The sequence below is a fragment of the Geotrypetes seraphini genome, chromosome 4 (genome assembly GCF_902459505.1).
Source record: "Geotrypetes seraphini chromosome 4, aGeoSer1.1, whole genome shotgun sequence".
Taxonomy (NCBI): domain Eukaryota; kingdom Metazoa; phylum Chordata; class Amphibia; order Gymnophiona; family Dermophiidae; genus Geotrypetes; species Geotrypetes seraphini.
The window spans coordinates 101812750-101834690 of record NC_047087.1 but is presented as its reverse complement, the minus strand read 5'-3'; the positions used below and the strand labels follow the sequence as shown (position 1 = coordinate 101834690).

The 21941-nt window shown below is 41.7% G+C and overlaps 1 protein-coding gene across 2 annotated transcripts in view; it reads left to right on the top strand.

The window, feature by feature from the left end:
- SPAG17 (sperm associated antigen 17) overlaps positions 1-21941 on the top strand; it is a 742651-nt gene that overhangs the window by 228186 nt on the left and 492524 nt on the right. For both annotated transcript variants that reach the window (XM_033941513.1, XM_033941512.1), the window contains exons 14-15: positions 14653-14883; positions 15329-15381. In XM_033941513.1, the coding sequence (XP_033797404.1) occupies positions 14653-14883; positions 15329-15381 (284 nt within the window). The remainder of the gene's footprint in view (positions 1-14652; positions 14884-15328; positions 15382-21941) is intronic.

Genomic DNA, 21941 nt, shown 5'->3' with positions numbered 1-21941 from the left:
AACATTTCATTTTAAATACAAATTCTTTCATATATATCTTTCATCCATCCATTCATTCGTCCGTTCGGTTGGGGCCCCTTCCATACATAACATGTATTTCATTCATATTTAATGCAAGAAATATTTCACTATTATGCCCAGTATACCCAGCTCAAGCCCATCTGGTATCAATTAGACCACGAGGGAAGCTCAAGGCGGGCAAAAACCTGAACAAAGACTAGGGACATAGGCTGAACACAAAATGGAGTTCACTGCCTCAAGATGGAGTTCATGTATATCCTGATTTCCTCTATGATCTAGCTTAATAGCAAAGTACATAAAAAGAATATTATTATGCTTTTCCTTAATATTAATCTGTAGTGTGTTTTTCTGGCCTTGGCTACATCCATATTCAGATTTTTATTCACCAACTTTTCGTACGCTTCTATTGGGTGTGGCCTTAACTAACACATATGCTTGTATCTAACTAGAGTTACCCAGAATCATACGAAAAGCAGGCATTTTGTAGAAAAACTCCACAAAATACTGAACTATCATGTCTTGACATCCATTCCATTCTCGTCCCATAGACATCGCCCCCTACTGGCCATGAACCACTAGTCCTCAATCTCCTCTTGAATAACACGTAAGTTCACGCACGTGATATTCACACCTGGAGTGCTCGTGGTCTTACCTCTGGCTCTCAGGGGGGTTTCTTTGGGTACTGCCCTTTTTATGGATCAGTCAGTGTGTGTCTGTGCAAGTATATTCTTTTAATGCCAATTAAACAGGACTGACTGCACAAAAGCAAGAAAAATATACTACCTAGGCCTGCAAAGGCAGGTGCTTAAAGATCTTACCCAAAGCAGGTCCATGGTGAGGCCTCATTTGGAATACTGTGTTCAATTCTGGAGACCACACTACCGGAAAGATGTGCTGAGAATCGAGTCGGTTCAGCGTATGGCCACTAGGATGGTCTTGGGACTCAAGGATCTCACATATGAAGAAAGACTGAATAAACTGCGGCTGTACTCACTTGAGGAACGAAGAGAGAGGGGAGACATGATTGAAACGTTTAAGTATATCACGGGCCGTATCGAGTCGGAAGAAGATATCTTTTACCTCAGGGGACCCTCGACCACCAGGGGGCATCCGCTGAAAATCAGGGAAGGGAAGTTCCATAGCGACTACAGAAAATACTTCTTCACTGAAAGAGTAGTGGATCATTGGAACAAACTCCCACTGCAGGTGATTGAGGCCAACAGCGTGTCAGACTTTAAGAGAAAATGGGATATTCACATGGGATCCCTAAGGGAGTAATTTAAGGGGGGCGGGTATTTGGAATGGGCAGACTTGGTGGGCTATAGCCCTTTTCTGCCGTCTTTTTCTATGTTTCTAAAGCATACTTGAATTCTCTAGTGAGAATGCAAGCAAATCCACTATCCTAGATAAAACCCATTCAAGTAATTTATGTAAGTTACTGGCTAAGCTACACCATACAGGAAACTTATCATTCCAGTGGCAGGTATATAAGTAGTGTCCAGGTGCAATAGCCCTAGAGCAGAGCAGAGACTAAACTTGTGTCTGTTCTTTTATTCATAGAGATATCAATGAAACTCCAGTACTTTTGAGGTATAAAGGTCAGAAAATGTAAAGAAAGTATAGCTAAGAGAAAGATAGAACCTTAGATATATATTAAACATATCTAAATCCCTCGATTTCCCTAAAATAAGAGAACCTTAGTATTACCTAACTTAGAATTGGTCCCTATGCTCAGAAGTGTTATACATAGTAACCTAGAATCAAATCAATAAGATGTAAAATACTGCAGAGTGCTAAGAAAACCCAAATATATGTTTAATATGTAAATTTAACCCAAGTGCAGATAATGCACACAGTGAATGCACACTAGATATAATTTTTCTTTTTCTGTGTGTGATGCAAGAACCCATTTCTCAAATTTAAATTAAAATCATTAAAAGGACTAATGATATCAGCAGTTAAACCCAATTAAACGACACTGTTGCAATGTGTGACAGCTTAGAACCTGCTTAGTACATGGAATACAGTAATATGAAATAAAATTTAAAATACAGGATAACCAAAATATTCTCTGATAACAATGCATGAGGACAATGATAAAAAAAATACAATTGCTAACATGATGTCATAATAAGCTTATTGAATTATGCATAAGCATAATTAAAGTTCAGAAGCCTAATTAAAAATGAAGTGTTTTAAAGTAAAGTGGTTTAAGATAAAATCAGTTTTTTCAAAATTTTATGAGAACAAAAAATGTCTTTGCAAATATTTTAGCAACTTGTAAGGCAGAGTCTCTGAATTAATTTAAATAAAACTGGATAATGACTTTAAAAGTTCGTGCTGCAGCATTTTCGGGAAAAATTCAAGCTTGTCATTGCTATCTCTATGGAACTGCTCCTAGATGCTAGGGAGTACATGGATGCCTTCTTTCTTTCCTTTGTCCAAGTGTAAAGCACACTGAAGAATGCACTGCTACTGCTGAAAATAAGCACATTATTAGTAGGACAAAGAAAAACTGAAATTCCCGCCGAAAACTCAGCTTTGGATTTCTCTGTGTTCTTCACAGCTCTAGTGGTGGAATGTGGTACTGTTGGTCAGTGTAGGTCCTGCAAGGGAAGCACATGTTCATTAACAAGAGCACAAAGAAAAACGTGGTGGGACCCATCCCCCACTATACTGCAGACAGCTGACTGGAATTCTGCTGAGACTGTAATCTGTATTTGCTGGAAGACAAAGTACAGTTTCAATAACTTTTTTTAGGGTCCTGTGATACCAAATACGGCTGCAGGAAAATTTAAATGCCAACCCATTATCTACGGAGCAAAATTAGACTTTCTGCTAGTGCAAGGGAATTATTCTCAATCCATATTCTGTATCAGGTTCCTATCCCAAAGAGCTTACTAGTAAAAATTGAGCAAAAACTCAGCTCCGAATTCACCCACTTACATAAAGGTTTATTATAATTGTTCATTACCTTTATCAAGGTTATTAAGCCCGTTGTTTATCATATATTTTAATTTTCAGAAAAATATAGGTAATTAACCTCTATCTTTGTTAGTCTTTTATTTTAAACTTCCCAGTTTAATTTTAAAGTACATTTAAAATGTGATCAATCCCTAAACATACATTCAGGCAATTCACAATTCTAAAAATACTTTATAAGCCATGCAGGGGATACAAATTCATAATTTGAAACACTGGGATAAAAAATACAAAGGCAGGGAGTTTTTTTTCTCCTTGCCCTCACAAAAACAAGATTTCTTTTAAGCATGGTAGCTGTTGTTAGAATAAATCTTTTTCTGTGCACAAAAGTATTCTTTCACTGCTAAATACATTCCATAACACTTTCCTTAACATATTTCACAAAACTTTTTCTCACATTCCAATGCATTCTATTTCCTGCTTTGAAACAGTTCCTTTCTATACTGCTATACAATTCCAATATAACAATTTGGTGTTAAACCCATCTAGCTGTTCAAACTTCTTGTGTCCATTCACTTATGGCAAAAAATCCACTTCGTTTAATATCTAGTTCCGGTGCCTTGCACATTTGACAAATATTAAACCACCAATCTCATCCTTATACTCTTTTATTTGTCTAAAAACCCACTTTCCTCATTCTCTCTCATCTGTCTATAACCACTGTCTCAATTCTTTCTAAGCCTACGTTTGCTGTCCCCTCTTAAAACTTTTAAAAATAAAGGAACAAGAGAAATATATTCTCTAAAGTCTACACCCAGTTCTAATCAAACTTATATCATGACTCCTATTTCTCCATACTTTTCCTATAACGCTAGCAATTCAAAATATTCGAGCTACATAAAGTCCTTTCCTTGTTTTCCATATGCAAACAAATTTGCTCCGAGATGTCTCAACAAAAAACACAGAGAAGAAACCTTTGCTCTAAACACACATTCCCGCAGCCATGCAAAACTCCGACATACTGCTGGTAAAGTTTAATCAGAGAGGCTATGTTGTATGCTAAGCCCCTCTAGGTCCTTATATTCTCACATTCTTAATTTAATTGCAAGCTATTACATCTTAAAATTCTCAACTCGCTAATATTTAAACATATTTTTAAGAAATACCTGTTGAAAAGTATCCAGCCTCATGACAAAGAAAACTCCATGCTGCTGAATTCTCCCTCCCCTCTCCCTCCCCCTCTTCCTCATAGGAAACAAAGGAAAGCCTTCAAAAAAGCCCGCCTTCCAGCTCACGTGACAGGCACTGGGGAAGGCGAGGGAGAAAGAGGAGGGGGTGAAATCCCTCACTTAAAGGCCCGCCCGCCCTTTCAGACAAAGGGAGCTGAAAAGAGCGAGGGAAAACTTTTTTTCCAAACAAGTTCAGAGTAGAACTGACTTTTTTACTTTTTCACAGAGAGGAAAATCTTTGTTTTGCTTTTCAAAGAGAAGAAAATTAGATTCAGAGAGACAACTTAGAAACACAGCAGAGAAGAACAAATTTTTTCTTCAGACTCCGTAACTTAATTCCGTCATGCAGCTCAGCAGAGAAAAACCAAATTTAAAAGATGGCATTACTGCAGGGGTTGTTTTTTTCCTTTCTCATTTTCACAGGGGAGGAGCAATGTGAACTGTAGCTAAGAATCCAGAAACCATGCTGCTTCTCCCCTGGATGTTTTATTTTCCTTTTTTTCTGTCTTTTCTGATTTTTTCATTAACATACAGATTTTACATATTATAACCTCAACACCCCTCTCTGTACATATTTATACATGAATTACATATTTACAACTTATTACATGCTACTTACATTTTTTTGTTTTTGGTTACCTTTTTTTCTCCGTTTTCCGCCATTTTTTTCCTCTTGTATCCTCTCCTGCTCATATCTTAAATATGCATATGAATTGTGGATAAGTTCCACACTTCCATGGGATTCGCCAGTCTGTTAATCTGAGAACAGACTTCACCTTATGTTCAACACCCCAAGAGAAAACCGTGTCCACCAAAGTTTCATGTGAAAACACCAATGAGTGTGAAGTGCGCATGGTGCGCATAGTCCCTGTTCGTGCGCCAATTGAGCATGGATAATGAGACACCAGCACACTCATAAAGCTGCAGTTGCCAATTAAGCTGCTAGCTTTCACTCAAGGTGTGCAAAATAACAAAAACATGGAAATGACGCATAATGCAAGGTTTACCAAAATAATTATTTATTGCTTTAATTTTTCCATCATGGATCTCAAAAGGCTAGTTGCGTTAGCGGGAGGTCATTATAGTTGTCAAAATGCTGGCCTTCTGATAACGATCTCAACCCGATACTTTCAAAGCTCCCCAATATATACCTTCAGTCCAGTTTGACATCATTGGCCGTCAGCCAGTCAACTAACAGAGGCTGTACTTAAATTTAGACAAAGACCTTCTTTTTAACATGGAATAAAAGTTCCAGAAATCATAATTTTTTGTTTACATTCATCCTTGAATATACATTAACATTTTATTACATATCCAATATTATTTTTGTCGTTTTAAAAAAGTATATTAAGAGAACCTGCATTTGTTACAAAGTGCTGAGAAATTCTTGGTTCTCCCTGTCAGCACAGTAAAGGAGAAGGAGGGGCTGTTACCCCCTCTCCCTGAAACCTGACAGCTTCATGTTACACCTACACAGTCCTAAGTGTGGGCTACCAATGCCCCCTTCCTATGCTGGAGACTGGAACAGCAGTTTCTGACTCTAATTATTCCCAGATGTTACCTCAGGATTTTTCCTTAGTGTTCCTTATATAAAACATTTCACTTTAAATACAAATTCTTTCATATATATCTTTCATCCATCCATTCATTCGTCCGTTCGGTCGGGGCCCCTTCCATACATAACATGTATTTCATTCATATTTAATGCAAGAAAACTTTCACTATTATGCCCAGTATACCCAGCTCAAGCCCATCTGGTATCAATTAGACCACGAGGGAAGCTCAAGGTGGGCAAAAACCTGAACAAAGACTAGGGACATAGGCTGAACACAAAATGGAGTTCACTGCCTCAAGATGGAGTTCATGTATATCCTGATTTCCTCTATGATCTAGCTTAATAGCAAAGTACATAAAAAGAATATTATTATGCTTTTCCTTAATATTAATCTGTAGTGTGTTTTTCTGGCCTTGGCTACATCCATATTCAGATTTTTATTCACCAACTTTTCATACGCTTCTATTGGGTGTGGCCTTAACTAACACATATGCTTGTATCTAACTAGAGTTACCCAGAATCATACGAAAAGCAGGCATTTTGTAGAAAAACTCCACAAAATACTGCACTATCATGTCCTGACGTCCATTCCATTACCGTCCCATTGACATCGCCCCCTACTGGCCATGAGCCACTAGTCCTCACAGCCCAGGTATACTCCACATCAAATATTGCCAGTAGGGAGCCAAAAAAATATCTTATATAGGGGATAAGGCTATACCGAATCATTTGATTTTGATGCAACTGTTTTCTGGGACATGTCCCAGAAAAAAAAGCCCTAGTGGTTTTAAGAAATCTTCCTGTGTAGCAGGATCATATCTGTCATGGATACTCATACGTGGTACCTGGGGCCAGACCATAATCCTTCTGACAGTATTCTATGTTCACAAATGTCAAAAAGAGGAATTTGTGGTTTTGAAAACCAATTCAAATTGATTTTTAGCTTTAATAAAACCAGTCTATTGACCTCAGCACTGGAAGCTTGAATCTCTAGGGCTCCAGGAGTAGCATTGGACAATGAGGATACATTGACATTGAGAATTCCTCGATCACCCTTGACTTCATGTATTGATAGAGGCCATCGGGATCAGTCAGTCATCTGATTTCCATCCAAGGAAGAGAAAGGATTGATCCTCATCCTCATTGGTGCAGAGGGACAAGGATGTTGGATGTTAGATGAAGACTGGAACACACTGATATTGAGTCCCTTCAGAGTGTGGTATTGAGAGTAATGAGACTTAGAAGACACCAGTGTCCTTGAAGCTTCCCTGAAGTGAAGATTGCTTATCCTGCTTGGTATTATAAGGGATGCAACATAGTAACATAAAACATAGTAAATGATGGCAGATAAAGACCTGAATGGTCCATCCAGTCTGCCCAACCATACACTCTCTATAAATTAATGATTTAATTTAAATTGGTCTTTTTGTTAGATATTTCTGGGCCAGAAACCTAGAGCTCTGCCCGGTATGGTGCTTAGGTTTCATCTACTGGAGTCTCCGTCAAAGTTCACTTAAGCCCATCTAAACCATCCCATCCTCAAATGAATGGCCATATACAGGACACTGACAATGCAAGTCTGCCCAGTACTGGCCTTAGTTCTTCAATATATAACATTATTTTCTGATTAAAGATCCTCTATTCATCCCACACTTTTTTGAACTCTGTCACCGTTTTCTTCTCCACCACCTTCCTCGGGAGTGCATTCCATGCATCAACCATCCTCTCTGTAAAGAAGAATTTCCTAACGTTAATCTTAAGTCAACCACCCCTCAACCTCAAATTATGCCCTCTGGTTTTTACCGTTTTCCTTTCTCTGGAAAATATTTTGTTCTACGTTAATACATTTCAAGTATTGGAACATCTGAATCATATCTCCCCTGTCCCTTATTTCCTCTAGGGTATACATATTCAGGGCTTCCAGTATCTCCTCATATGTCTTTTGGTGCAAACCTCCTACCATTTTCGTCGCCTTTCTCTGGACCGCTTCAAGTCTTCATACGTCCTTTGCCAGATACGGTCTCCAAAACTGAAAACAATACTCCAAGTAGGGCCTCACCAACAACCTGTTAAAGGGCATCAACATCTTCTTTCTTCTACTGGTAACGCCTCTCTCTTTAATTTTTATTATATTTATTTATTTATTGTAATTATATTTTGCATGATGAAATTAACAATCATTTAGAAATAAACAAGGTAACAAAAATGATTCATGGAATTTTTTTTCTCAAAACACATTGCTAGTTAGTCCACAATCATGGAGGATGGCTTATAAGAAAAAGGCGGAATTATTTCCTTATATCATACCAAAAAATAGGGAAATGAATACCTGTAAATGGACCCAAAAAGACTGTTGAAGACTATAGTTGTAAATTAGAGGTAGTACTTAAAGAAACCATTGCTTTTCCTGAAATAAATTTAGTCAACTGTGAGGATTCAAAGAAAACATATCTAACTTCTTGAAATATAATTAAACATTTACAAGGATATCTAAGAAAAAAATTAGCACCCAACTGTAGAAATTGAGAATGTAACAATAAAAATTGTCATCTCTTTTTCTAAGTGACTTTAGCTACATCAGGATACATATGAATTTTTTGATTCAAAAAATGCACACCTTGGTATTTGAAAAAAAAAAAACAACAACCAGTCTCTGTCAGAGTCCAATGCCAGGTGTAATAACAATGTTGATGGTACCACCACCTCCGTATCTGACCTCTCAAGAAAATTTGTTAGGTTCAGACTGTCTACTGAGAGACCTTGCTGGGCTGAGGCACTCTTCTTTCCCTGCGGAAGGTAATATATCTTGGAAATCGGAGGATAGGAGGTCTCTGGAATTTTCAGAACTTCAGATAGGTATCTTTTATACATATCAACAGCTGGTACTGAATAAACTTAAGGAAAATTCATTAATCGAAGATTGTCGTCTGACTATGTTTTCCAAAGTCTCTGATATATAATGAATGTTCTCACTGTCTTTTATCCAGGTTTGACCTTGGGCTTCCACTGATTCTAATTGAGTTGTGAATATACAACACCTCTCTCTATACACTTTTCCCTCCCTATTTGCAGTTTCAGCAATCGCGGTATTGTCATTTTTTTGCTCGCCCTCCCCCCTAGAGAATCACTCGAAGGCAGCCCGCATCGACTAGAATCGGCCCCAGGACCTGAATCGGGGTGAGAAGGAGGAGGCGATTGGAGGAGGAGGAGGCAATCGAAGGCAAGCAGCTTCCCCAGGAGCACAGCCCTCAGCCATGGACACAGCTCCAGTGGCAACTTCATGCATGGACCTTACCTTGTGATCTAAGGTAAGCAATCTTCCTATACTCTTTCCCCGTGCAGAGCCATGCTGTGCACCCGTACTGTGAGTTCCTGTAGTAGTCTCATGTTTTGTTGTTATTTGTTTCCCTACTGTGCTTTTCCTTTGTTTGCTTTTCTTTATTAATTGCATTTCCAAACCCCTATCTTACCTTATGTAATGAGAATAATGTACTAGTTATCTACTCAATGTTATTATTTAAAGTTTGTACTGTTTTGCCTCTATTTGAATGTATTTTAAACTGTTCATCGCTTAGAATTCGATTAAGCGATCAATCAAGAAAAATATTAAACTTGAAACTACATGGGAACTCACAGCATGGGTGCACAGCATGGCTCTGCACAGGGCAGGAGTGTAGGAAGATCGCTCATGCCCCGCGTCACCGCTAGACCACCAGGTAAGGTCCAGGATTGGGTCAGAGTCGGCCCAAAAGTTATTCACAAATTTTCCTTATTTGCGGGCCAGCTCTGCCCCTAACCCCTGCGAGTACGGAGGGAGGAGTGTACAGCCTAGCATTTTTCTAGCAACTGCCACCACTTTGTCACACTGTTTTTTTGCCTTTAGATTTTCGGACACTATCACCCCAAGGTCCCTCTCCCCATCTGTGCATATCAGCCTCTCACCTCCCAGCACATACAGCTCCTTCCGATTTTTAATTCTCAAATGCATTACTCTGCAATTCTTTGCATTGAATTTTAGTTGTCAGATATTAGACCAGGGGTGCCCAATGCGTCGATCGCGATCGACAGGTCGCTCGCTCAGGCGACCCCAGTCGATCGCAGAGCGGGTTCCCTTCCCTTCTCTTTTTTTCCCCTCCTGACTAGCCCGCTCCTGAATTCTTCTGCTGCCGCCGCTGCTCAACATTAAAAAAAAAAAAACGGCTTGAAGAACTTATGCTCCGGGGGCTAACGTGTGCTTGTACCGGCTTCCCTTCTCTTCCATCTGAAACCGGAAGTTATGTCGGGGGGGGGGGGGGGGAAGAGAAGGGAAGCCGGCACGCACATGTTAGAGCCCTGTTCGTGGGCTAAAGCGGGAGACAGGTCAGTTAAGCTTGCGATTTGCTCTTCTTGCTGCCAGGTCCTGCCTACTTTCTGTTTCCTCAAAGGCAGGACCCGGCAGCATTTCTCCCAATAGGTCGATCTTGGGCCGATCAGCCTTCCTCTCCCCGACGTCAATTCTGCTGTCAGAGAGGAAGTTCTGGCCAGCGGAACTTCCTCTCCAACAGCAGAATTGACGTCGGAGAGAGGAATGCTGGTGGACCCGAAGCAGGGAGAGCTTGGCCGGCGGCCTGTTATCCGATGGCAGTGGCTTGGGGGAGGGCAGGGAGGGAGAAAGAGGGCAGGCAGGGAGACAGAAGGAAAGAAAAGAAACAGAAAAAAAGAAAGGGGGCATGAAGAGAGAAAGAAAGAGAGGGCAGGGAGAGAGGAAGAAAACGTTGGGGGGGGGGGAATGAGGTCAGGAGGAGAGGAAGCATACAGGCTAAAAGAAGGGAAGAAAGATTGGATGCACAGTCAGAAGAAGAAAGTGCAACCAGAGACTCATGAAATCACCAGACAAGGTAGGAAAAATGATTTTATTTTAAATTTAGTGATCAAAATGTATCTGAATTTATATCTGCTGTCTATGTTTTACACTGTGGTCCCCTTTTACTAAACCGCAATAGAGGTTTTTAGCGCAGGGAGCCTATGAGCGTCGAGAGCAGCGCTGGGCATTCAGCGCAGCTCCCTGCGCTAAAAACTGCTATCGTGGTTTAGTAAAAAGGGAGGGGGGTATTTGTCTGTTTTTGTATGGTTGTTAGTGAGATGACAGTGCATAGAGTCATCTGCTTTGACCTCTTTGAAAAACCCTGGAATAGGAATGATGATTAACATTTTCTATGCATACAGTGTGCTTTGTGTTTTTTAAAAAATTTTATTGTTGGTAGATCATTTTGACTTGGCCATTTTAAAAGTAGCTCCCAAGCCCAAAAAGTGTGGGCACCCCTGTATTAGACCATTCCTCTAAATTTTGCAGATCCTTTTTCATGTTTTCCACACCCTCCTTAGTGTCTAAATCTTGGCATCATCTGCAAAAAGCCAAACCTTTCCTTCTAACGCTTCATCAATGTCGCTTAAAAACATATTGAACAGGATAGGCCCTATCACCAATCCTTGAGGGATTCCACTACTCACTTTTCCTTCCTCCGAGTGAGTTCCATTATCCACCACCCTCTGGTGTCTTTCTGTCACCAGGTTTCTAATCCAGTTCACAACTTTGGGTCCTAACTTCACCCCTTCAAGTTTGTTCAAGAGCCTCCTATGAGGAACCGTGCCAAAGGCTTTGCTGAAATCTAAGTAAATTAGATCTAGCATATGTCCTTGATCCAATTCTCTGGTCACCCAATCAGCCTTTATGGAGCTGAGACCTAGTTTCTAATATATCCAAAGTGACTCAAGAAGATGTGGTCACTCTACTTATGATACCCTGCCTTTATCGATGGCAACCTTTGCGGAGAAATTCATGAAGAAGTGTAAGGAATGGTTAGAGTGCTTCTTTTCTTCATAGAAAGAGGCAACTTTGATGGCAATGATGTTGAGGCTTGAGGTAGTCTAACCAATAGTCAAGCCCCATGCGATGCCAGCTGGAGATACTTCAACACCATGCTCTCAAAGGTTCTCAGAGCCAATGCTGACCATACAGGTATTGATCTCCAGTCCATCGAGAGAGGATGCTTCCCTGTTGTATCGGAGGTCTCTTAGCTTTCAATTTCAGACTGGCAAAGACTCAGACATCTCCTGCTGAGTACTTCTACGAATCTGATTTGGAGTATGCTTGAGTTTTGAGGAACCGAAGCCTTCTCGAAGCAGTTTACTGGTCTCCCATCAGTTTCTTCCCCACCACAAGAGAGGGGTACGTTCTCCTTAGAGGAACTCTCATTCACTGAGTTTGTTTGGAGGATAGCTAAGGCTGTCCAGTTTTCTTTAGAGACATAGGAAGAGTCCAGGGCACAGACAATGGATATCTTCCCATTTGTGAGCCCCACCACACACCCAAAATAAGGAAGCTGTGACAATGTTGATTTATAGAATCCTTAAGAATGTGGAGAATATAGGAGAATACTCTTTCTGTGCAGCCTGTTAATAAGAAGGTTTACTCTATGTTCAGAGTCCAGAAGGCTCTGGGATTTGAGAATTTTCCTTACCATTTATGGGAGTCAAATTTATTCTCAAAAGAGCTAGGAGTCTGAATACTCATTTTCTGGTGCCATTGGGGATGGAAGTGAGTGCCTTGGACTTTCTTTTGGAAGAGGTTTAGGACAGGTGCTAATATATTAGACAGACAATCACAGTACAGTAATTATCCTGGACTCATAGCTAGGGAAAGAGCATCTTATAATTCCCAGAAGTTCTACTTCTGCTATCTTATTGGGAGTGTTTGGCACAGTGGTTAGAGCTACAGTCTCAGCACCCTAAGGTTATAGATTCAAACCCCATGCTTCTCCTTGTGACCCTGGGTAAGTCACTTAATCCCCCATTACCCCAGGTACATTAGGTAGAATGTGAGCCTACCGGAACAGATAGGGAAAACATGCTTGAATACCTGAATGTAAACCACTTAGGCTAAAAGTGGTATATAAATACTTAAAAAATAAAAATAATAAAAATATTATTGGAAGAATGATGCCAAAGTATGAATAAATCGTATTTATTTGAAGAATAAACAAATGTCTTAGAAAAATATTGCAAGCAGTACAAAAATATATTAATGATTACAAATATATATATTGTAGCATGACCGGCCCTTGGTAAACGGAAGGGCCCTGCATATACCACTTTATATAGGCGCCGGCGTGCTTCCTCAAGATGGAGGAAGACCCTGCCAAGGTGGAATTCTTAAGATCAATTTAAATCCAGACAGTATTAGGTGGTATTAGACAGGGCAAAATTTATTTGATACTGCACTCTCAAAACAAAACTGGACAAAACCAAAATGTTTAGGATGCTTTTCAACAAAAGATCCAGACCCCTGGCCTAGCAGGACCTCAGGGCTTCACTTGCCCTACTTGAAGTTTTCCTTTAGCAATAGTGAGGCCTAATTCCCTCACAGTTCATATAACAGTTTCTCCACATGAAGCACATGAGCCAAACAGTCTCCCAAAAACAGTTCATATAAAGCACAAAATAAAAATGCAGGAAATTTTCCCAACTTGTTCCTACATGGCCTTTCTCTCAGCTGCCCCAAACTGAAATGCAGCTTACCTTCAACTCCACAGAGTTGCAGGAGGGAGAATTAGCGGATTCACCAAATATTAGCACTTTGTGAAAAATTCTGCCCTCATCCCCACTCCAAAAGATGGTTGGTAAATCCTCTCCAATTCCCTAAGTCTCCTGGGTGTTATAACAAACAGTTCAAAATGGCACCACAAAATAAATGCTTCAAACAAAAATAGTTCATCAGCCAGCTTTCAATTTGTGCTGGCACAGTTCATTACTTTCTCCGTTTTTCTTCGCTTATGGCAGCCACACTGTGCACTGCCCAGCAGTCAGGGAGAAACCAAAAATATATTATTATATATTATTTTTATTTGCAGCAAAACAAAAAGAAACAAAAAACTTCATTCAAACAACAGCAGTACACTTCTCCCTCTGAATCCGCGAGGGTTAAGGGCAGAGCTGGCCCGCGAATATGGAAAATCGCGGATAAAATTTAGGGCTGACTCTGACCCACTCCCGCCTCCCTCCTGTGTCCTGGACTCACCATACCTTACCTTGTGGTCTAGCAGTGACTTGTGGCAAAAGCGATCTTCCTATGCTCCTGCCCCGTGCAGAGCCGTCATCAAAAATGGCTGACGTGAGTTCCCGTGGCAGCCATTTTTGATGATGGCACTGCAGGGGCAGGAGCATAGGAAGATCGCTCCTGCCCCGCATCACTACTAGACCATCAGTTAAGGTCTGGGGTGTCCGGGAGGTGGGGGTGGGTCATCAGCTGAGCAGCAAGGACTCCCCAAAGCCGTGATTCTGTAACCGGCGCCCAATTTGGATTGCCTGTCAATCATTCTAGGGCGATGGTTACAGAATTGCAGCTTTGGGAAGTCCCTGCCACCCATGGGGAAATTCCCCTCCTGCGATCGGCTGAGCAGCCTCGGCACAGAACCCCCGAACCCTATCGCAAGTCGGCAGGAGGGATGCTCACTCTCTCCTGCCGCCACCCCCGCAACATCCCCAGCAGGAAGGATGCCCAATTGCTCCTGCCGGCATCCCCCTGCAAACATCCCCAGCAGGAAGGATAAGCAAGTCCTCCTGCTAGCACCCTCCCCACCCCCCACTAACATCCCCAGCTGGAGGGATGCCCACTCCCTCTGGCTGGCAGGCCCGCCTCTTCAGAATGGCGGGCCTTACCCTTCCCGGTGCATCTTGGGATGCGCCAGGGAGGGGCCAAAGGCCCTGATTGGCCAAGGCACTTAAGGCCTCTCCTATAGGGCCAGCTAGAATCGTAGGCCTCATTCCCAGCCCATGGGAGGGGCCGTTGTGATCTGGCCAATCAGAGTCTTAAATTAAATTTTGAAAAATTCCTTATATGGTTCTATTAAAATGGTACACACTGTTTTGATTTGTATTCTGTTGCAGAACTCTTGAGTTGGGTTGAAGTAGAAAGAATCTTCAAATTATTCACTTTTGAAAGTTTGAACCTCTTAGACCTTGATGAATTTGGTGAACTGGAGGATTCTAGTAATATGATTGCAGATGAGATCAAAGAAAATTGTATACCATGGGATGATCCAGAAAGATTTGCTAAAGAGCTGAACAAAGCGAGCAGGACAGAAGGGATACATGCCCTAAAGCAATTTCTGTATTCAGGTAAATTCTGATAGCAGAGTTCTCATTATAGAATTGAACAATTTTGCTATTTAGAATGTTTAGTATATAGGCAACCTGTGTTTAATTCTTAGCTCAGGAAAGCTGATTCTTTGTCAGGATGCTCTGAAATATTACCTATGTTGCTGTTGTCCTTTTGGGCTACAGCTGTACCACTCGGCCAATCTGCAGTAGCAACATCATTTTCAATGGTCTGTGGAATGAAATGACATGTAGATCAGCATAAATAAGGTCACTACTGCATATAAATTGTCCTTATCTCCGTTTTTACATACCTGCAACTTTAAAGGGATCCTCTCTCACCATTGCCATGACAAAATGGCCATGTGACTCATGACATTTCTTCATTTTAAGTGTACTAACATACAATCTACATTACTTTAATTTTGGAACTTGAAAATTATAGATGTCTTTTTACAATTTACAGTACATCGTGAGGACCAAGAAAGTGAAGATTTTGTTGTTTCATTTCCAGATAAGGTGAGATATTAGTTTTCTTCGGGGCTATTAGAGTGATATGACAAACTGAATGATAAACCTTAGGCCTATGGTCTGATCCAAAGAAATCTAAGATCTGTATGAGATCCATGTAGGCTCCATACATGATCCATATGAGATACTTTAATTTGTAAGTCTAGACCCACTTTTTAGTAGATACTATGCACATTATTATCATTAAAAGTATCATTACAGTTTGTACCAATTGGTATTCTGGACAGTTTTAATAGCTGATGATACAATTTAATCTCTATAGGTAATATTACCAAAATATTGGAAATATGGTGTAAGAGAAACTTGAATTGTTCTTTCTGTTCAGAAACTGCTGTGAAGATAATAAACCTAAGACTTAAAAGATTTTATGATTTTGTGAACAGAAAATGTGGGGGTGGGAGATTTCATAGTCATGTATTAGTAGTAATTTGTTCTATGTTTCTATTATGCAATTCTCCAAGTTTCAAAAACAGATTTGCCAATTCAAAAACAAACAAAAAAAAAAATGCAGAGAAATGGGAAAAAACCAATAATACAGCACTTAAGCAAACACAGTCCAATGTAGCAAGTATGAATAGAAACATAGAAACATAGAATATGACGGCAGAAAAGGGCCCTCTGCCCAACAAGTCTGCCCACTCAAATAACCCTCCCCCCTAAGTTCTTCTTTGAAGTGAACCCACGTGTTGATCCCATTTGTTCTTAAAGTCAGTCACGTTATTAGCCTCAACAACCTGAAGTGGAAGATCATTCCAACGGTCAACCACCCTTTCGGTGAAGAAGTACTTCCTAGTGTCACTATGGAATTTCCCGCCCCTGATTTTTAGCGGATGCCCTCTTGTCGCTGTAAGGCCTGTAAGGAAAAAGATGTCTTCTTCCACCTCAATACGGCCAGTAACGTATTTGAACGTCTCTATCATGTCACCCCTCTCTCTGCGTTCCTCGAGAGAGTAAAGGTGCAACTTACCTAATCGTTCTTCATAAGGGACATCCTTGAGCCCTGAGACCATCTTGGTGGCCAATCGCTGAACCGATTCCATTCTTAGCACATCCTTCCGATAGTGTGGCCTCCAAAATTGTACACAGTATTCCAAATGTGGTCTCACCATGGACCTGTACAGCGGCATTACCACCTCGGGCTTTTGGCTGACAAAGCTTCTCCGAATGCAACCCAGCATTTGTCTAGCCTTGGATGAGGCTTTCTCTACTTAATTGGCTGCCTTCATATCTTCACTAATGATTACTCCCAGGTCCCGTTCTGGTTAAGGTCTCACCATTCAGGGTGTATGTTCTGCATGGGTTTCTGCTACCAAGGTGCATAACCTTACACTTCTTGGCATTAAAATCCAGCTGCCAAATAGTAGACCAGTGCTCCAGAAAAAGTATGTCCTGTGTCATAGCGTCGGGCATGGTATCTCTTCCCACTATGTTGCACAATTTAGCATCATTGGCAAATAATGCAATTTACAGTGGATTGCTTAGGTTTCTTCAGCTTAGCTTCACACCACACCCTGCTCCTGCTTATGGCTTGACTCAAGTCAGCAGGTTGTTACCACAAAAACCCCCAGAAAAGAAAAAGAATCAGTTTTCAATAAAAGGCACAATTATATAGTCCCATCCACCAGTTCTATTCACTAGCAGTGCAGGTTAGATTGCCCTTAGTCAATTTCCCAAACAGAAGGAAAGAAAAATCACAGGTTTCAAAATATCAGGAAAGAAAAAACAGTCCTTAATTTAAACAGTCCTTGTTCTACTCCAGTAGCCTTAAAGAGTTCCTTATTAGTGCCAGCAATGGTTTCACAGTTCTGTCCCACTCATTCCAAAACAGATTCACAAAATGGAAACAAAACAAAACCTCTTCTGCTCTCCAGGTGAGGGTAATTAAGGAACTTTTCCTCTGGCTTTTTCACAAAAATAAAGCACACAAAAGTTCTTTTACAATATGGCAAAACTCCTCAAAACACAATAAAGGCAAAATAGCAGTACTAAACTCAGTTAGTTTCCATGGCTTCTGTTCACTCACCTTGAAAAAGGCAATTCCTCCCCAACTTCCATACACTCCTCTTGATCTGGCAAATCTACCTGAGGGGGCTGAACAGGTTCCTCCAATTCCATCGTTTCATAAGACGCACTTTTTTTCCACCCAGAATTGGGTGGAAATTTTGGTGTGCCTTATGAAGCGAAGGTAACTTTTTAAAAACACCCCCCACCCACCCCATGTTACCTTTTCAAAATCTCCCACTTGTTGGGGGGTACGCGGGCTGACTACCGCCTGCTGCCGCTGCTCTTGCTCACCACCGCTGCTCCCTGCTGACCGCCACTGCACTGTAACTCCAGGAAAGAAAGGGCCAGGCTGCAGCGATTGTACGACGCCGGCCCACAAGCCTTCTCCCAACGTCAGAACTGACCATAGTCCGAAGTCGTGCCCGCGCTATGCTACTCTTCAACCTTGAGCCCTTAAACGTCATCGGGTTCAAGTGGAAAAGCTGTTCAAGATGGGCTCTTCAGCTAAATCCTCGACCTCGATTTCTGACTCGGTCAGAACTTCAAAGGGGTCCTTCTGTTTCCACAACTCCAACCTCGAGTCTCATCAAACCTTCCTCGTATGGATCATCTTTGGCCTCGAGTACACCTGCCTTATCTTCCCCTGAATTTCCCTCAGGTCAGATACCTAAGCAGAAGATTCCTGCGGTGGTCCTCAAGTTATCCAAGCATCAATCCTCCAAGTTGAAGCATGCTTCTACTGCCACCTCGGAGTATTTAGCCTCAGAAAGTTGTCCAGTTTCAGACTCAGATCCACAATTACAGGCTTCTCTCCAGCCTGAGCAATCAGCAATTTCACACAAGGTCGAGTCCCTGCCTGTGCCTAGAGCTGAATAGGGCTAGAAGCTGTAGATCGAAAACCCATAGACTCAGTGGTTTGGATCGAGGCATCTCGAAGCACTCCCAAAGACTCGGCTCCTTGTATGGAGTGTGAGGATTCCTGTCGAGACACTCGCAAAGACTCGACTCCTTGCATAGAGTGTGTAGATTCCAGACCAGGCACTCGCAAAAACTCGACTCCTTGCACCTCAGATTTCAGGTGGGGAATCTGCATTTTCAATACAGAGTGTTACCCTTCGGCCTGAGGTCATCTCCCAGAGTGTTCACCAAGTGCCTAGTGGTGGTAGCAGCAACCCTAAGGAACCATGGTCTTCAGGTGTTGCCCTGTCTAAATGACTGGCTCATCAAAGATTCCACATCTCGGGGTTATTGTAGTGACCCAATGGACTACATGGTTCCTACAAAGCTTGGGATTTTAAATCAACTTTCCCAAATCCCACCTTCAGCCCTCTCAGAATCTACAGTTCATCGGAGCTGTTCTGGACACTGTTAAACTCAGAGCATTCCTCCCTCAACAACGTTTGGATGATCTTCTTCAGCTCTGTCACAAAATGTCTTCCCGCTCTTCACTCTCAGCAAGACACATGATGATACTTCTAGGTCACATGGCCTTGGCTTCAATAGCTTTCCTCAGATCCACTCCAATTGAGGAAATTTGCAGATGGGATGGCCATTTTGGCCAGAGAGTATTACAAAATTTATACTCCTAAGTTGCCAACACTCCCACCATCCCATTCTGGTTAGCTTGGAGGTCACCCATATGTGAGAATGGGCTGCCTGCTTGTCCTGGGATAAAGCACAGTTACTTAACGTAACAGTTGTTATCCAGGGACAGCAGGCAGCTATTGTCCCCTGGTTGGCTTCTCTGCTAGCTATCTGAACTGAGGAGACTCGTCCTGTGCTGGGCGGGAAGGCACTTGCGCATGTGCAGTGCGGCAGACTCGAAACTTCGAGTTGCTACAAGCAAGTCTGCTTGCAAGGCTGTCCGCATCCGGGCTCCGTGGATGATGTCACCCATATGTGAGAATAGCTGCCTGCTATCCCTGGATAACACCTGTTACGGTAAGTAATTGTGCTATCTGTGCTAGGATAGACAGCTTGAGAGCCTGGAAAATTTCTCTGATGGGTTTTTCTGACCCTTGGAACATTATTCTTTTTGCTTTTATAATGTATCAAGCCAGAAGCAGGACTTGTCACAATATGTACAGTATACTTTAGAGGAAAGGCAGGAGAGGGGAGATATGAGAGAGACATTTAAATACCTATGAGGCTTAAATGCGCATGAGTCAAGTCTCTTTCATTTGAAAGGAAGCTCTGGAATGAGAGAGTATACAATGAAGTTAAGAAGTGATAGGCTCCGGAGTAATCTAGGGAAATACTTTTTTTTATAGAAAGGGTGATAAATGCGTGGCACAGTCTCCCGGAAGAAGTGGTGGAGATAGAGACAGTGTCTGAATCCAAGATGGCATGGGATAGGCATGTGGGATCTCTTAGAGAGAGAAAGAGATGATGGTTACTGCGGATGGACAGACTAGATGGACCATTTGACCTTTATCTGCCATCATGTTTCTATGAATGCTCTCAATCTCCATCTTTTTCTAGTGTTCCCCAAGACTCCATCTTGGCAACCATCCTCGTCAATATATTTCTGGCATCTCTTCTTACCCTCATCCAGTCTAATTATTGCCTTTCTTTCTGCTGTGCTGATGACATTCAAATCTTATACAATCTCACCTCTGATTCTTCTGATCTTTCAGAACTTAATATCTGTCTACCATCTTCATCTCAATGCTAGTAAGTATGTAGCCATTCATTTCTCCAATCCATGTGTTCTCATTCCTTCGCCTCCTTCATTCATCTCCACCTTCCTTTCTAAGATACTATGGGCTAGATTCACTAAGCAAACCGATTGTGTACCGCTCAGTTTGCGCTCACTTTCCAACTCCGGCTCGATTTACCAACCTTCCTCCAGACCCCATCCGCACCCGATCCGATCTGTTCATGCAAATGAGTAAAAAGGCTTATAAATTTCTTAACACGTCGATTCATGAAACCATTTCATCCAAACCGACTGGCCTTTCCTGTCCAAAAAGTTACGACTGCTGAGGACCAGTCGTTTACATCCTTGCCGATTATTTCTGTCTAGCAACTGACGCGTGCATATTAAGAACCCCATTAAAAATATATATATACCCCTCCAAAACTTAAATATATGTAAACGTTCATGTACATAAGCGTTAAAAATATATATATATTTTTTTTTTGGAATGCGCATAGCGAGCATGGGAGTGAATCTCGGATTTGTAATGCGCATGGCAAGAAAATCACGGATTAACCCCGTGCTCTCCTTGCGCATTGTACATTTCAAATATCAATGCCAAATAAAAAAAATACAAAATCAAATATCCCAGCTATCCCTCCTCCTTCCTTCCAGCTGGATTGTCCCGTGCATGTAACGTCAGACTGTCACTAGTGATTGCTACTTGCTTCATGGCTGATAGAGCCACACAGCCTCCTGGGATTTGTAGGTTATGTATAACAGCACGTGATCCCAGCGCATTCAACAGCTGTTAACTGTTGTGCCTTCTAGAAACTTAACAGTACTTTTCCAGAGAGAATGGACAGCGCTCATCGGCTACACTATCTGCTTCTTTTGGAACACGAGTATGCCAAGGAAGCTTCAGAAAAATAACGGTTGGTAAGAAGACTTCGTTATATTGCCTTTTTTACCACAACAATGCTTTGCGGTAGACGCATTCGGAACCCGCTAATGACTTCCGTGATTAAACTACACCCCATTTCTACGCAGTGAAGTCCTAAAGAGCTAGCGCATGCGTTATGAGCTTTAAACCCAACAAGGATACAGTGTGCACGCGTGTCGATCGATGTTTCAGTGCTAATAGCGGCGTGTTTACAATTGGATCATTTACATGGACAAGCTTTACTGAATCAATCACCTACAATGACTCAGAAACGGATAGAACATGAATCGGATAGATTTCGGGACTTTAGTGAATCCTGCCATATTAAAGTTCTTGGTGTCACCTTTGACTCTGCTTTCTCCTTCAAACCTCATATCAACAATATCCTTCACACCTTCTTCTTTGCCCTCCGTTGTGTGCATGCTGTCAGATCGCTTGTACCCTTCACTGCCATTTGCTCTCTTCTAGTATTTGTCATTATCCCAGGACAAGCAGGCAGCATATTCTCACTGATGGGTGTCATCACTGACGGAGTCCCGGTAAGGACCACTTTAAAAGTGCATCGCCACTTTAAATCTTTAGAAAATTTGCGATAGCCCACACTGTGCATGCACGAGTGCCTTCCTGCCTGACGTAGGCGTGCAGTCCCTCAGTTTCTTAGTTTCTGTGGAGCTAAGAAGATGCATTTCAATGGCTGTTGAAATTTTTTCTCGCTGTCTTCTCGCTCTCGCAGATTTCTTTGACTGTTTCAGTCATTTTTTTCTTTATTACTTATTTCTTTCTTTTACTTGTGTAAAAAAAAAGTAAACATTTTCAATTTTTCCCTCTTGCAGGTTCAGCCCGGCGGATCCTGTTCAACCATCTTGCCGGGGCCGTTTTTCCTTCGATGTCTCACCCACAGACGGATTTTAAAAAGTGTGGGCATTGTGCTCACCCCATTTCCGTGACTGACCCACACTGCTG